The 17,144-nt window shown below is 41.8% G+C and overlaps 1 protein-coding gene and 1 long non-coding RNA gene across 10 annotated transcripts in view; one reads left to right on the forward strand and one right to left on the reverse strand.

Moving 5' to 3' along the window:
- The window catches only part of WNK1 (WNK lysine deficient protein kinase 1), a 160,790-nt gene extending 144,842 nt beyond the window's left edge, over positions 1-15,948 (reverse strand). For 3 of the 9 annotated variants that reach the window (XM_042945453.1, XM_042945451.1, XM_042945450.1), the window contains exon 1: positions 15,066-15,944. In XM_042945453.1, coding sequence (XP_042801387.1) covers positions 15,066-15,827 — 762 coding nt within the window. In that variant the 5' untranslated portion in view covers positions 15,828-15,944. Of the gene's footprint in view, positions 1-15,065 lie in introns of all 9 variants that reach the window. The other 6 variants (XM_042945458.1, XM_042945457.1, XM_042945448.1 and 3 more) reach the window with 5 other exon arrangements.
- Positions 15,949-17,081: 1,133 nt separating this feature from the next.
- Positions 17,082-17,144, forward strand: part of LOC122225534 — a 50,537-nt gene continuing 50,474 nt past the window's right edge. The window contains exon 1 of the long non-coding RNA XR_006205231.1: positions 17,082-17,109. This is a non-coding gene — a long non-coding RNA (uncharacterized LOC122225534). The remainder of the gene's footprint in view (positions 17,110-17,144) is intronic.

Here is a 17,144-nt window from a genome sequence, read left to right on the forward strand (position 1 = left end):
AAGGGCTCAGTCCCACAAAACTGCCCCCACTTTGGATGCTAGCTGCAAGTCCCAGTATAGCTGCCACCTATACATTTGACCAACATGCTATAAATCAGGCGTTCCCATGATGCTCTCCTCAGGTTTGATAATTTGCTTGAGTAGCTCAAAGAACTCATAAACAGTTTACTTACCAGTTAATTCTAAAGGATACAATCTTGGAGCAGTCAAATGGAAGATACCTAGGGCAAGAGATCATTCCGGAAATTCCAAGAGGTTTAGGAGCTCTGTCATGAGCCAGGGGCAAAGATCAAATATATATTCCTTATTATGCCATTTCTACATTAACATGGACTATGCAAATTCGCCCATATATTTAGCATGATGAGAAACAAGTCTCTCACTACTGAAGAAGGAAAATATACTTGGAGGAAAAACCATAATGAACTCCATGTTGAACTGGAATTAGATCTATCATTGTGAACCCATGGTTTCCAATGTATACAGACAACTCTATATATATACATATATACAAAGAGGACAAACAACTATGTACACTTATAAATATTTCCTAACTCTTCACTAAAAAATCTGGAAACAGCAATGCCCCAGTAGCCATGAGCACACCTGAACTTAGACGCTCCTTTCTGAATTCCATTCTATGTTCCTTATATAAGGAACCTGCCTCCATTTCTCCAAGGGCCAGTGTGGGGAAAGAACATCTTGTACAGAAAGTAAGGATATCACCAAAAAACAATAGGGACAAGTCAACAAAAGGACACAGAAAGCAGCTCTGGCCTATCTGGGACAATTGTTATGTTAAATATTTCATAGTGAAAAGGTTTTTTGAGGCATTACAGTACCTATCATATAAATACAAAAGGAAAAAAAATCCTGTTGTGCAAGTTAGCTAAGTACTGGTTGTTAAAAAAGCCATCTTTATTTGTGAAGAGGGTTAAGGATGACAGATGTTTAAAGCATTAAAATAAGATACTCAAGATCTCCTACAATTTCAAAGTAAATGCAAGACCGTTTGTATCACCTATTTTCCTTTAAGGTTAAAAACTGCATCATATCCCCAAAGCAACAACAGAAAGAATGTGAAAGTAGAATGTCGATAAGACCCGTGAAAGCCTGTAATAGTGGTATTTATGGCAAATATGGAAGTTTCACATCTGTCCTTGCAAGGATAGAAAATAGTTAAGATTCTTATCACAGAAATCAAAGCTACACTTTAGCCAACAAATGCTTATCAGCAGAGTATCACTATGACCCCCTCCCAACTTATATCTGGGGGTGGGAGGGGGGTGCGGTATCTGTAGAGACAAAGGTGTAAATGCAACACAAATAATTTGCCCACCAAAAATAATATCTAAACTAGCACCTCTATGTAGTAGGGTACCTGGTCAGGCAAAATTAATATTTAGTTGAGAGTCTACCATTTAAAAATTGTTGGTGGCTTTTTTTGTCTAGGCAGAAAAGAGCCATGCACCTGGGAGTCACCTTCTTTGCTCTGGGAAGAACCATTTGAGTGGCCCTTTTCAATCATGTAATTGAAGCAAACAGATATCTCTTGCCCTAGAGAAGTTACACAGCAGGCTCTATTTTTGACTTGATAAAAGCATCCCCACCAATAATATTAAATACTACTGAGTTAAGGGGCACCTGGGTGGCTCAGTCGACTTCTGCTCAGGTCATGAACTCGCAGTTTATGAGTTCGAGTCCCGCGTCCGGCTCTGTGCTGACAGCTCAGAGCCTGGAGCCTGCTTCGGATTCGGTCTCCCTATCTCTCTGCTCCTCCCCTGTTCACGCTCTGTCTCTGTCTCTGTCTCTCTCTCTCTCAAAAATAAAAATAAAAAACATTAAATAGTACTGAGTTAAGAGAAAGTGTGTAGAAGTATGCAAAAAAAAAAAAAAAAAAAAAAAAAGGCTAAAAAAAAGTCTTTTGGTAAACATAGGGACTCCAAGACTTTCCTTTTTAAGTTTACCACTATCAGAAATTCTGACAGACTTAAATGACCCTGAATGAGGTCCACTGGCAGGAAAATTTGCCCCATCCTGAACATACACAATAATACAACATACCTTGAGGGAAGGGAGAATGAAAGCCTAAACCTCTGCTTGGGGATGAAAGAGGGATGGGTGATTTGTACAGTACATTGCTGAAGCTGAAAACCTCTACAGACCTAGCTACTCTAACTAAAAAAAGAATGTTTTGAACAATCTGCCATAATTTGAGGCAAGATACGCTTACGTGGTTTGCACATACTTCTGTGCCCAAGTATGGATTACCCCTGGTATATAACAGGGTAATTGTCTGACTTCAAAGTACCATTTTAGTCTAAAGAACATCCAGGAATCCAGGCCTATGGGATGATATATCAGTCTGTGCTAGTGGGTACATAGGCAAATAATAACTGATACACTTTAAGAATTTTATTAAATTGTTAATACAAAGTCTTGATATTTTCAAGAAGAAAATCTCATTATCTGTAAATCTTACTGGAGGTGAGGTAACATCTTATTCCCCTAACAATGCTGAATAAATTATTCATTCCAGAGGATTTCAAAACATAATTATGTAATTTAAATGAGATTTCTATTTGGAGTTCATACAAAAAGAGAGTCAAATCCTTATCAACAGTATATGTAATATGTCAAAGTAAACAGTGAAGAGAAGGGAAAAAAGATAACAAGATTAAAAAAAAATCAAGGGGGAAAAAGTCAATTCATACTATCAGTATCAAGAACTAAACTAACAAACTATAATGTCAATCTTCAAAGTAAATAAAACTAAGTCCTATGGAAATTATACAATAGCAATTAACATGTTGATCTGTTCATTAAGTACTCCAATATCCTTAATTCTGCTTTCCTGGTTGAGTAAAAATAGCATTGATACCTAACAATTTTGGAAATTTACAAGTTTAATTTTTACTAACAATGTAAAACTTGAAAATGAACAATCTTTATACATAGAAGTTGCTAAAGACCATTGACAAAAATCCTAACAATACTATAGCCATTCAATTTGTCTCTATTAGATAGAAATTTAATACACATAGACCCTTAGAAACAATACTGCTTCACCTTAAATACTTAAGTCTAAACAGAACATCCTGTGATAACCAATGAATGTAAATAGCATCTAAAAAACTCTGAACACACCCAAAAGTTAATTTTAAAAAATCCTGCCATCTCCCTCCTTATAGAGCTACATGTGTATACTGGCTAAAAGGCCATTTAAGTAGAGATTTATTTCATGAAGTGAAAGTATATATAAAAGGTGTAAGATGCTCAACAATGAATTATAATTGCTAAATAGAGCAAAAAGACTTAGAATTCCACTAGGATTCAACCTCCCCATCCTGTTTAACTGAAGTATTCTGCAGTTGGGAAAAAACAAGGTATGCCATGATCTTAAGTTATTAAACCTGAGTTAGTTTCCTCAAATATAAAATTAAGAATATATTTTCCTTGGGGTGCCTGGGTGGCTCAGTCGGTTAAGCATCCAACTTCAGCTCAGGTCATGATCTCGTGGTTTGTGGGTTCAAGGCCCACACTGGGCTCTGTGCTGACAGCTGGGAGCCGGGAGCCTGGAGCCTGCTTTGGAGAGAGGGAGGGAGAGAGGAAGAGAGGGAGAGAGGAAGGGAGGGAGAGAGGAAGGGAGGGAGAGAGGAAGGGAGGGAGAGAGGGAGGGAGGGAGGGAGAGAGGGAGGGAGGGAGAGAGGGAGGGAGGAAGGGAGGGAGAGAGGGAGGGAGGAAGGGAGGGAGGGAGGGAGGGAGGGAGGGAGGGAGGAAGGGAGGGAGAGAGGAAGGGAGGGAGGAAGGGAGGGAGGGAGGGAGGGAGGAAGGGAGGGAGGGAGGGAGGGAGGGAGGAAGGGAGGGAGGGAGGGAGAGAGGGAGGGAGGGAGGGAGGGAGAGAGGGAGGGAGGGAGGGAGAGAGGGAGGGAGGGAGGGAGGGAGAGAGGAAGGGAGGGAGAGAGGGAGGGAGAGAGGAAGGGAGAGAGGGAGGGAGGGAGGGAGGGAGAGAGGAAGGGAGGGAGAGAGGAAGGGAGGGAGAGAGGAAGGGAGGGAGGAAGGGAGAGAGGAAGGGAGGGAGGAAGGGAGGAAGGGAGGGAGAGAGGAAGGGAGGAAGGGAGGGAGAGAGGAAGGGAGGGAGAGAGGGAGGGAGGGAGGGAGGGAGAGAGGGAGGGAGAGAGGAAGGGAGGGAGGGAGGGAGGGAGGGAGGGAGAGAGGGAGGGGGGGAGAGAGAGAGGGGGGGAGGGAGGGAGGGAGAGAGGGAGGGGGGAGGGAGGGGGGGGAGAGAGAGAGGGGGGGAGGGAGGGGGGAGAGGGAGAGGGGGAGAGGGAGAGAGGGAGAGAGGGAGAGAGGGAGAGAGGGGGAGAGGGAGAGGGGGAGAGGGAGAGAGGGAGAGAGGGAGAGAGAGGGAGAGAGGAAGGGAGAGAGGGAGGGAGGGAGAGAGGAAGGGAGAGAGGGAGAGAGGGAGAGAGGGAGAGAGGGAGAGAGGGAGAGAGGGAGAGAGAGAGAGTCTGCCTGTCCCTCCCCCGCTTGTGCTCGGCTCTCTCAAAAATAAACAAAAAAGAAAATATCTTCCTTGCACTATTGTGAAAATGATAAATAAATCTTTAACAATTATGGGCATGTTACTGTGCCTGTCACAAAAAAGAGCTCTTACTAGCTAGCTATTAGTAATTATCAATATATTTCTAGATTAATTAACAAGGAACACTTTGCAAAAAAGGCCTTAGGAAGTTATGCAGTATTTAGGGTTTTTGTTGTAGAATGGTCCATTTTTACCACATCCTAGAAACAGTAGAGTAATTCAGGATATTTCTTGCAATAAAAATTTATTTGAAATATGGCTGTTTCCTCAAGAGACACACAAAGATGGTCATTTCAGAGAGATGGCTCACTTATAAAGTATGTATCACCACACTATTATGTAAATAAATATAACATGCAAGCCAGAGATTATAGGAAAGAAGCAAACTTTGTTTAACCAGGACATTATTCTCAATGCATAAGTGAATATTCTGGATACCAGTTGATAAATTGCATGGTGTATGAAAACTTACTTAGATTAAATGTAACTATCCACAAAGAATAACCAAAACTAAAACAACTAATTAGCTTAGGACAGACCCTTAGGATGGATACTAAGGCAGAATAAGCAGACAAAAAAGAGATACTGAGGCAGAGAAAACAGACAAAATACTGTATTTCAATGCTTTAACTTTTGAAGACCTTTCCTTGCTTATCTATCCATCTCATCCTTGATCATGCCTTCTACTTAGCCAATCTTTCTTGCCCCGTACTCATTCATACTTGTCTAAAGAAATGGCCTAGTCTTCCTACTGTCTCTAGTTCTTAACCTTCCTCAGCCATTCCCTTAAATCCACTGCAAATTTCCTATTCTGAAACTGTAGGATCACCAAATATCTGGAGCAAATGTGACATAATGTTTATCTTTGTTAATTCTGCATGTATATGTGTTGTTTGTGATAGCATCCTTTGTACATCTTTTCAAAAAAAGGATGGCTATTTTTACTTTATTAATACAGAACACATTTTAAAAATATGTAACTTAAGTTATAAAAGCACCACACTGTATATTCTTTATAGTATATAAATTATACCTCAATCAAGCTATTAAAAACAAAAAAAAAACCCACACACAATTCAACCCAGATCTACATACAGCACATTCCAAAAGAACTTCCCACAATGATGGAAATGTTCTTTATGCCATCTAATATGGGAGGCACGCATGGCTTCTGAGCACTTGAAATGTGGCTAGTGCAACTGAAACACACAGTTTTTTAAAACTTATTTCATTTTAATTAAGTTAAATAACCATAGGAGGCTAGTGAACAGTACATAAATCTAGGATGTTACCAGTGTTATATCTACCCCTACTCACTTCTCTCTTAGATAATTGCAAATTTTGTTGTTAATGACTTAACAGTCAAATGCAATAAACGATTTCAAAAGCCTAACTAATCTCTACAATTCTTTTTTAGTCCTTCTAAAATATATTCTCCAAAATTACTACTATGCAAATTGAACTTCTCTGCTATATTCCTTTCTTAAAATGTTATTACCTTGATAGGGGTATATGGGTGGCTGTTGGTTAAGTGTCCGACTTCAACCCAGCCCAGGTCATGATCTCGTGGTTCGTGAGTTCCAGCACCACGTCAGGCTCTGGGCTGACAGCTCAGGGCCTGGAGCCTGCATCAGATTCTGTCTCCCTCTCTTTCTGCCCCTCCCTCACTCATGCTCTGTCTCTCTCTCAAAAATAAATAAACATTAAAAAACTTTTTTTAAATGTTATTCCCTTGAGGGGCGCCTGGGTGGCTCGGTCGGTTGAGTGTCCGACTTCGGCTCAGGTCATGATCTCGCCGTATTATACCTGGGGATATGGGAATATGGGTATATCCCATATTAGATGGCATAAAGAACATGATCTCAGGTCTGTGAGTTCGAGCCCCGCGTCAGGCTCTGTGCTGACAGCTCAGAGCCTGGAGCCTGTTTCAGATTCTGTGTCTCCCTCTCTCTCTGCCCCTCCCCTGTTCACGCTCTGTCTCTCTCTGTCTCAAAAATAAATAAACGTTAAAAAAAAAAAAATTAAATGTTATTCCCTTGATATTGCCATTCTTCTATTTAGTCTAACCCCTGGGTTCTTTCTTTCCTTTGCCCACCCATTTTGCCCTGGGAAAATTATTCTCCTCTGTCTTGTCCTCTCTCCCTCCCTCCCTCCCTCCCTCCCTCCCTCCCTCTCTCTCTATGTATGTGTGTGTGTGTGTGTGTATATATATATATATAATATATATATATCCCCTCCTTAGATGAATTCATTTACTTGCATTATTTCAGCTATGACTAACACAGACATTTGGGAATCTACAGTTATATCCTGGACCTATGCTTTGAGCTTCAATAATATATCCAAATGCCTACTGAACTTCTTCACGGAGGTTTCACAAGTACCTCAGACTTAACATGTCAAATTGAATATATATCTCCACAGGCTTTCCCTCCCCCAAGAACAAAACCCGTAATTCTTTCTTATTCCCTCCCTCACCTGACAGCACAATCATCTATCCCTACCCTTTTATCTCCTTCATTTTTCCTCCAAATTGCCAACTCATCACTAAATCCTAGATATTTTATCTCCTAAATATTTAAAGATTATACTCCTCTACTTCCGCCCTCATTCAGGCCATAGAAATCTCATGCTCATACCCCTAACTAAACTCTACATATCCTTTGTACTCCTTAAGTCCACTCTCCACAATTACCACTAGGCAAATCTACCTAACTTCTTTGCTTAAAATTCTTTAGTTACTCTCCACTGCCTATACCTGAGTATTTGTGTGGGAGAGGTGTGTGAAGCATTCAAAGAGCATGTAAATATAAATATAATAATGATATCTAGAAATTCTTCAGCATGTTAAAGAGATGATCTATTGCATTTCTCAAAGTGACCTTAATCCACAATGACCTACCAGTCCAAGTAAGGAGAATATCCACAAAGATATACCAGGTTATTTAGCTCAAAACTATTAGCCATTAAGATGATCTTGTCATTATTCCAAAGAAACTTTTACTTCTATTAAGAGAAAATGTACATATTAATAATGATTTGATTTACTAATTAGTTTTACCTCTCACTGTTTGGTTTATATATTAGTTTGTGTTTGATTAACATAAGACCATCCACCATGCACATACTGACAAAAAAAAGACATCTGTCTCTGAGAAGCTGAACTTTGGCTACATAAAAGGCAATTATTTCTACAGAAATAATTAGTGTGGCTCTTCTTAACTAACCTGAATATGATGATTATATCAAGTAGATTTCTAAACACTCTTTCTTAAATTATTATTTTTTTAATGTTTATTTTTGAGAGAGAGACAGAGTGCAAGTGGGGGAGGAGCAGAGAGAGACGGAGACAACAGAATCCGAAGCAGGCTCCAGGCTCTGAGGCTGTCAGCACAAAGCCCAACATGGGGCTCGAACTCATGGACCGCAGATTTCTTAAGAAAGCTTAAATTCATAGAGAAACTGTATTATTTGCTTGTGATGACAAACAGCTTAACTGAGGATTCTTTTCCGAAAATCATTAAACACATTCATTTAGTATAGCACACTTAATATGTCTATCTTGAAATGCTAAGATTCAAGTCGCAATACCAACAAGTAAATTCTTGGGGCACCTGGGTGGCTCAGTCAGTTAAGTAGCTGACTTCAGCTCAGGTCATGATCTCACAGTCTGTAGGTTCAAGCCCCGCGTCAGGCTCTGTGCTGGCAGCTCAGAGCCTGGAGCCTGCTTCTGATTCTGTGTCTCCCTCTCTCTCTGCCCCTCCCCTGCTTGTTCTCTGTCTCTTTCTCTCTCAAATAATAAAGATCAAAAAAAAAAAAGTAAAAAAAAAAAAGTAAATTCTTTATGAAAGCCCATCTGAAAAATCTAAATTAATATAAACTAAGGTGGAGATATGATCAATTAAGTCAATCACAAACAAAACCAAGCAAATTACTGACATCTTTCCTCTCATGTAGAAAGAATCAATAACCAACCTTTTAAAAACTACACACAAAATTGAGTCGGCCACATGATAAAGGCACAATCCTCTCCCAAATGAAAACATTCTTAAAAAGAGCTTCTGGCGGGGCGCCTAGGTGGCTCAGTCAGTTGGGCCTCTGACTTCGGCTCAGGTCATGATCTTACGGTTCGCGGGTTCGAGCCCCACGTCAGGCTCTGTGCTGACAACTCAGAGCCTGGGGTCTGCTTGGGATTCTGTGTCTCCCTCTCTCAGCCTCTCCCACACTTATGCCGTGTCTGTCTCTCAAAAACGAATAAACATTAAAAAAAATTTTTTTTAAAGAAGAGCTTCTGGGGGCGCCTGGGTGGCTCAGTCGGTTGGGTGTCCGACTTCAGCTCAGGTCACGATCTCGCGGTCCGTGAGTTCGAGCCCCGCGTCGGGCTCTGGGCTGATGGCTCAGAGCCTGGAGCCTGCTTCCGATTCTGTGTCTCCCTCTCTCTCTGCCCCTCCCCCGTTCATGCTCTGTCTCTCTCTATGTCTCTCTGTCCCAAAAATAAATAAACGTTAAAAATAAAATAAAATAAAATAAAATAAAATAAAATAAAATAAAATAAAATAAAATAAAATAAAAAAAAAAAGAAGAGCTTCTGGCAATTTCTCTTCAGTCTGAAAAGCTGCTCCCCTGTCTTAAGATTTAATACAATTCCTAAAGTAAGAGCCAAAAAGTTCTTAAAACCCAACTTTAAGAAGTTTAAAATATTCAACCAATTTGTAATAAGCAATAACTTATGGCCTTTCAAATTGGATTTTTTAAAGCACCATCATCCTTTTATTGTCTGTAACACTTTACAGTTTTCAAGCACCTTCACATAGTTTTCCAGTTATCTTCAACAATCCAGTTAAATCATGTTACTAATAAGTCAGCATTACAGATTAAGTTCCTTACTCAGGTCAGATAACTGAATAACATAGAACCCAAATGTTCTGCCTTCGAAGTCTTTTCCATTATATGGTATTGTATTATACTACAGTAAACTCTCCAAATACAAGATTAGAGAATGAGCTGTGGACCAAAGAGAGGAAAGTATGGAGAAAACATCCCTGAGATCTACAACTATTTTTAACTTAGAAAAGAATATAGTATTTACTAAAGTATATTGAGAATGAACTTATACCTTCAAAGAGCTCAATGACTAGTGAAGTAAACAAAGAATATAAACAACTTCTAATCAATCTGAAGAATACTGTAAGAATGATCCCAAAAGGAAAAAGATCTTAGCAAATTCTGGAGGGCAGTAATTCAGAAAGGCTGGCATTTGAGAAAGTGACAGGTCATGAAATTACAAAGTAAGGCAGAAGACAGGTAAAGCTAAAGAATTTCAAAGCACTGATAACAACATGTTCAACCCCAAAGTTCCCCCTGTAAGAGTGACAGCCAACAGTAAAGAGTTTTGCTACATGATTTTTCAAATCAAACAAAATGTTCACGGATATCCTCAAAAAGCATAAAGAGATGCTGTATCATCACAGTTAATACTTATGTGCCAGGTCCTCCCACAAATGTTTTACATTTATATTAATTCATTTAATTGTCACAACAACTCTATAAAGTAGGTACTCTTATTACACTCCATTTTATCGATAGGAAATTGGCCCAAAGTTGCCCAAGGTGACACAATCATTAGCTGAGTCAGGATTTGAATTCAAGCAGTTTTTTTTTTTTTTCCAGGCAGTTCTTATTTACTATATTATACTGCAGAAAAATAATGCCCTCTTCAAATCTAAATTCAGGCGGTGCATGCTAAGTCTCACATATTTCTGCACACTACAGTGGTCCTGTTAAAAAAAGGAAAAAAAAGAAAAGAAAACCAAAAAAAATCCTCAAACAGGGGCACCTGGGTGGCTCTGTCAGTTAAGCGTCTGACTTGTGATTTCGGCTCAGGTCATGATGGACCTCAGTTCGTGAGATTGAGCCCTGCATGGGGTTCTAAGCAGGCAGTGCAGAAGCATGCTTGGAATTCCCTTTCTCTGCCCCTCCCCTGCTCACACACTCTCTCTCTCAAAATAAATAAACTTAAAAAAAAAAAAACTCAAATAAAATGCAAGATGCTAAAAATAAAGAACTGATACAGCAAAACCTAATAACTATTAATGAATTTTTTCATGTTATACTAACATTTTCAGAAATTATAATTTGAGCATAACTACTCTTGCTACTTTTACAGCTTCATTTAAAAAATCTTAAATCTATATTAGAAAACCCAAATAACAGCTTTAGAATGATTTCTGAAAATGAGAGCCCAGTTTTAGTTGAATGTTTCCAAAGAGATTAAGTAGAATGACTTTCAAATGACCAGGATCATGCACTAAAACCTGAATGTCAAGAAATGAACTCAACCACCAGATAATAATAGAGTCCCCATCTGTTTGTTTGTTTTTTTAATGTTTATTTATTTTGAGAGAGAGATAGACAGAGTGTGAGCAGGGGAAGGGCAGAGAGAGAGAGAGACAGACACACAGAATTCGAAGCAGGTTCCAGGCTCCGAGCTGGCAGCACAGAGCCCCATGTGGGGGCTCGAACTCACAAGCTGTGAGATCATGACCTGAGCCAAAGTCAGCTGCTTAACTGACTGAGCCATCCAGGCGCCCCAGTCCCCATTTGTTTTTGACAAAAACAATCTTCCACTAGGAACAACTGTGATACTTAAGATGAGAAAAAAGGTAAATAACAGAAAAGGAAAACATTCAAACCCCAAAGATTAAGTAAGAAATATCACTGAAAAGTCAACCTAAATATAATTCTCAACACCTGTACCACAAAGGTTACTTCCTACAGCAATAAATTTACATACATTTTAAAGCGTATCTTACCTAACAAAATTATCTTGTCTTTAATTCTATTCTGTATTATTAGAAGGGAAAAGGATTACTTCAAACAAGTTACCAATCATTCTTTAATTTGCATAACAGCTACATTTGTGTTATCTCAATTTTGTTTATACTCATCAGTTACTCTGAGGCTTTAAAACAAACAAAACTCCGAAGACTATTCCCTGAAATCTTGTTCCTGGGACTGAAAATTACTGCAGATTCTCATCCTGAAAAACACGGAATTTGGCACAAATGTAAAAAAGGGCAAAAAAAAAAAAAAAAAATCAATATTCAAGTGGAAGATTCAGTTCAATAGGTTATTTTAAGAACTAAAGCAAAGAAATAAGTTATGGTTTCTTAATCACAAACCACATCACATTTCTGCAGCATTGCTAAACTTTTCATAAAACATTAATAACACCTGTATCAACTATACTTCAGCTTAAAAAAAAAAAAGAAAATTAAGTCCAAAAAAAACTCATCACATACTCATGATACTCATGATGAGACATAAGCCTTAATTTACCAAAAAAAAAAAAAAAAAAAAAAAAAAAAAAAAGCCAGATAAAGCCAGCACTAAGTACACTGGAGCTTAACCAAGATTTATGATTTGACCTCCCCTTCCAAGTAGATCTGGAAACAATCTTATCAGAATATAAAGTGAATATATCAAGTTACCAAGCGAACTCTATTTAGAAGCAATTTGGGGAGAAAAGTACTTAAAGTAACCAAAATCATTCACAAATCTATGTATAAATACATTTTCTTTAAAAAAGTTATGCTACATTTCTTAAAAAAACCAAGATGTCTCTACAGAAAAGCAATAAACTCTGCAAAGTTGGGCAATAACATTTTCTGACCAAGGCAACAGAGTACTAAAATTAAGGCATGTTATTTGCCTAATAAAATCAAGTAAAGAAATCTGCAGCTTAAAAGATCAGTTATCAGCTAAGATCCTGTGGTATCAAAGTATTACCTAGTATTATTTATTAGGAATTGATACTTGCATACTGTGACTCTTAAAATTAGCTTGATAGAAACAAGTTTGATTTATATACCACATTCACCCATTCTCTATCCTAAAAAGCCTATTTGTACATTTAAATTGATAAAATCAATACTCTAAACCAAATCTGACAGCGACTTCCACACCAAAATACAACTGCTTCATTTGAGATGTACTAATTAGCCACCTACTAAACTACAAAAGCTTTAACATTTCCCAAATCATTAGATCCTAACCAGTTTAAATTTTATTCTTTACCAATCTATGCAAGTCATCTACCTGCTCCATGATTTCAGGCTATTTATCAAATAAGTAGCTGGGCAGAATAACCTAAGATTTCTTCCAATTTTAATACACTACTTAACAACTGAATACAGAATTTCTGTCTTCCTCCAGAAAAATATGTACGTTAGAAGTATACATTTAGTGAAAAAGGCTTTCCTTTCTTCCCAATGCTTTAGTAATTTAGTAATGCATTATTACTAATTTAGCATTTAGTAATAATGCTTTAACTTGTATCCAAAAACGAAAACTCAAAACTAACCTAATGAATAAGTTATTAGGTAAATGTACTGATCAAAAAACCAAAAACACTGTATAAAACATCCTGGGGCTAGAAAAATCATATTTTAAAAAACAAAATGAAAAATTGCATAAACAGAGTCAAATGACATAAGGAAGTTTCTAAACCAGGGTACCACTCAGTGAACTAGGATTTGGTTCTGCAGCCAAATCCTTAACTGATTTAAAAATAAGATGGTGATATTATATATAAGGATATCAGATATTCTTTAATTTGACCATGCCCATGTCTAGACAGAGAACAAAAATCCAAAAAGCCATGAGTTCAAAGAAAAACTGAGAGGACAAATTATGACATTAGGCAAATTGAGTTTTTTTCCACTGTATCATTAGTTCCAAGATAAACTATCAAAAGATTACCATTGATTAAGGAAAACACAATTATATTCTGAGAAGTCTTGAAGGTTAAATAATTGAAACTAACAAAATTAGTCCATAAAGTGATCAACGTTTACTTGGGTCCAGTCTTAAGAAAGTAAGGTAACTAATTAAAAAAAATATGTATCCAAAAGGTACCTATTCAAATATAAAACCATAACAGAAGAATAAAATCCAGGATCAACAGTAATAGGCACCCCTTGTACAAGAGAAAAGTGTCTGTATGTAGAGAATAAACGGAATTTTTGCCTGTAAACCAAAAGGAATCAGACTTAAGTTTCTGAGGATGATCAACAGGAATAAAGTCATAGTTTGACAAGATTTTTTTTTTAAAGCTGCACCCTTTCCAATACAAATCACCATAAAACTGAGTTCCTTTTATTTCACAATGCCTTAGAAGTTCTACACCATTTATGTAAAACTTAAGAAATTATTATGTTCCTAAAGAAGTTGTCAGTTTTTAAGTTCACCTCCTTCCACATGTTAACTTCCCTTCACATTTGATATGGCCTTGGTCATTTGGAAAGTGACATTCAAAGGGTTAAGTATTAACATATTAGTTAATGGATAAAATAAACTTCTAGATTATTGTTATTTTCATATCCTATTTTGGTCCATTTTTTTGACAAGAAGAATATGGATAACAGGCATTTTCGTGTATAATGTATCTAACTTTTTCACTCAGTGGAACTCTGCTTCTTCCAATAACCTATGTTCACTTCCGGACGAGGAGAACATTCAAGCAAGCTGCTGTAGGTCAAGCAACAAGTTACCCAAACCTAGCTATTTAAACCTAGAATATATCTGTCAACCAGAATGACACACCATGATTTACCCCATGAAAACCTCTCTGAGAGGTTAAAAGCAAAGCACCGTGAGTCCTTTAGACTCTCGTAAAAGTTTGGCTTAAAAACCTTTCATAACAAGTTTAAAATAACAATAGTGACATTACAACTCTAAAAGCACTTCTATAATTGTACATGGGTTCTTGTACTGTTCACTGTATAGAGAACGGACTGAAGACATACTAGTTTTAATTAACACTGTCAGATAACTGCCAGCTACCAAAAGGCTTAAGCTTCATTCGGTGGAACAATATCAAACACTTACTGTACCTTTCTAGTCCCGAGGCATTTATTCAGAGAAGAAAATCTTTTTTATATAGTTTATACTAAATGCCTGTGCAATCACCAACTAGGATATATCCAAAGTAAGGTCATTCGTGAACAAGGTCGTTCTTATTTTAAAAGAACAGCCTGATGTCAGGGATGGAAACGCGCATGTAACACACCAGGAGCTCAACAGTGCAGAGCCTCTGATGAGATGGAAATGCACAAGGCAAGAAGACTCTGTACTTTCCTAATTCAGAAACTTTCCCACTAATTCCGAATTTCCTGCCAGACACTAAAACAATAACAAGTAGGTAATGCATTTGTACTCAGATGATTTTCATCACTCCCTCTCCAGTATCAAATCTCTTTGGCTACCAATAATTCTTACCCTACGTCGGGTACCCTAGGTACATGCACAAATTCTAGTTTCTATCTCTTGCAAAGTTGGTACTCCTCGCCCCGCCCCGCCCCGCCCCCAGCCCCCGAGCGAACAGTTAGATAATGACTTGTAAAGGATGAATTCGATAAACTGGCTTAACCAAGCCAAATTTAGATCCAAACCACCGAAAGATAAAGAAGTGGGGCTATACCTGCAGTTCACACCAGGCGACCTCCACAGTAGTTTCAGTGTCGAGACCTTTGTAGACGGTCTTAAAGGAGCCTCGGCCAATCTCGATGTCGAATTTGAGAAAGCGGCCATCGTTGGACATTCCCACGGCCTTGGTCTCCAGCTCTTCGATGTCATCCTGTTGCTGGCTCCGTTCCTCCTGTGGTTCCTTGGCGCTGCCGCCGCCGCCGCTGCCACTTCTGGCCGACGGAGGCTCCTCTTTGCTCCCCACATGGTTGGGCTGGGAAACTTGGCGGTCTCTGCCGGTACTGCTGGGGGCGGTCGCGGCTACAGCGCCCGCGCCGGCTGGCTCCCCGGGGGCGGCAGCGGCGGGAGGCAGCTGGGCTACCTGGGCAGCGGCGGTGGCGGTCAAGGTCTCCTCGCGGTGGGGCTCCGGCGGGGTGCTCTGCGGAGCCGCCGTGGAGACGGCGGGCTGGGGGAGAGAAAGGGGAAGGCCGGGAAGTTCCAGCGCAGTGGCGTTGGAGTCGCAGATGACGCTGCGGCGGAAGAAGCGGTGCTCAGTGGTGGTAGTGGTGGCGGCCGCGCCACGGCTGTCCTTGTCCATAGTGTGGCGGCGACGCCGGTACTCCTCTGTCCGGCCAGTTCCGGCGTCGGGCCCCGCGCTGCCCAGTTTCTCCCCCACCGAGGAATCGGAGCTGGAGCCATTCTTGGGGGAAGGCGCCGGCGGCGAGAGGAACAAGGAGCTCGGAGTGCTGCTCTGCTTCTCTGAGGCGCCGCCAGACATGGTCGGTCCGCTGGAGCGAGGCGAGCGGGCTCGAACTCGTGAAGGAAGAGAAGGCGAGGGGCCGAGCCCGAGGAGCGGCGGCGGTGTGCGGGTCCGCTGCGACTGCTCCCGCCGCCGGCGGGTTCGGATCCACCTGGACGGCCGACTCCTCACTCAGCACTGACGAGCCGCCCCGAAGGAGACGCGGGCCCCTGGGCCCAGTTGCGGCGGCTGATACGGCTCACGAGGCGGGCTCGTCGGAGGGCAATCGAGGAGCTGAGCCACGGGGGTTAGCGCCTCACGGTCCGCATCCATCCTGCGGCGAGAGACGGCCGGGAAGGCTGGAGCAGCGGAGGCGCCGCAGTCATGAGGGGCAGGGCAAGGGGCCGGCACCAAGTCGAAGCGGATGCGGCGGATGCGGCGGCGGCTCCAGCTCCCCGCCGCCGCCGCCGCTGCCGCTTCCCGAGCTGGGCGGGCTAGGCCCCGGGGGCGGCGGCAACGCGAGGAACGGACGGGCGCGGACTCCCGAGCGGTGGCAGCCCCACAGCCGAAGAGAGTGGGAGGGGCAGAGGAAGGCGAGGGAGGGCCGGCCGGGGGCTCCCGGTCAATCGGTCGCCTCCTCCCACACGCGCCCCCAGCTAGGGGGACCAGTCTCACAGGGCGCCCATCAACCGGACGGGAAGGGCCGACGCCTCGAAGCCTCGGTGCCTGAGGAGCGGGCCCCCCTTCCCCGAGGCCTCCCCGCCCGCCCCGGGCCTGGCAAACCCTCGTCTCCTCCCGGGCCGGTGCCGGGGGCTGACGGAGGGAGGGAACGGTGGGGAGGGGAGGGCCGCTCACCGCGGGGCCCGAGCTCCGCTGCTTCTCTGGGCCGAGAGTAGAGGAGACCGAGAGGACTGGGTGAAGGGGGTTAGGGAGAGGAAAGAGTAGTCACCCCCACCGGGCGCCTTCTGTCACCGAAGATGGGGGCGCAGAGTGGCCGAGTGTGAAGAGCCGCGTCCGCTGGGGAAACTCTCCGCGCTAAATGGCGCCGGGCGTCTGAAGCCTCCACACAGCCCGCTCGGACCCCGCCCCCCGCCGCCCGGGGCGCCCCACCCCCACCCCGCTCTCGGGGCTCTCGCGCAGGCGTGCTAGTACCGAGGCTCCCTGGGACTTGTAGTTTTGGCATTAGAAGGATGAAAGGGACTGAGGACGAGGGAGCCTACGACTCCCGTGATGCTCTGTGGTTGCTTTACCCTGATGCCTCATGGGAGTTGTAGTTTTCTTTGGAAACCGCCCCTTCTGGAAGGCTGATGGGAGCGTCTCGGTGGGTCGCTAAACCCCATCCTTAAGTCAACGCTA

This window comes from Panthera leo, chromosome B4, assembly GCF_018350215.1.
Source record: "Panthera leo isolate Ple1 chromosome B4, P.leo_Ple1_pat1.1, whole genome shotgun sequence".
NCBI lineage: Eukaryota > Metazoa > Chordata > Mammalia > Carnivora > Felidae > Panthera > Panthera leo.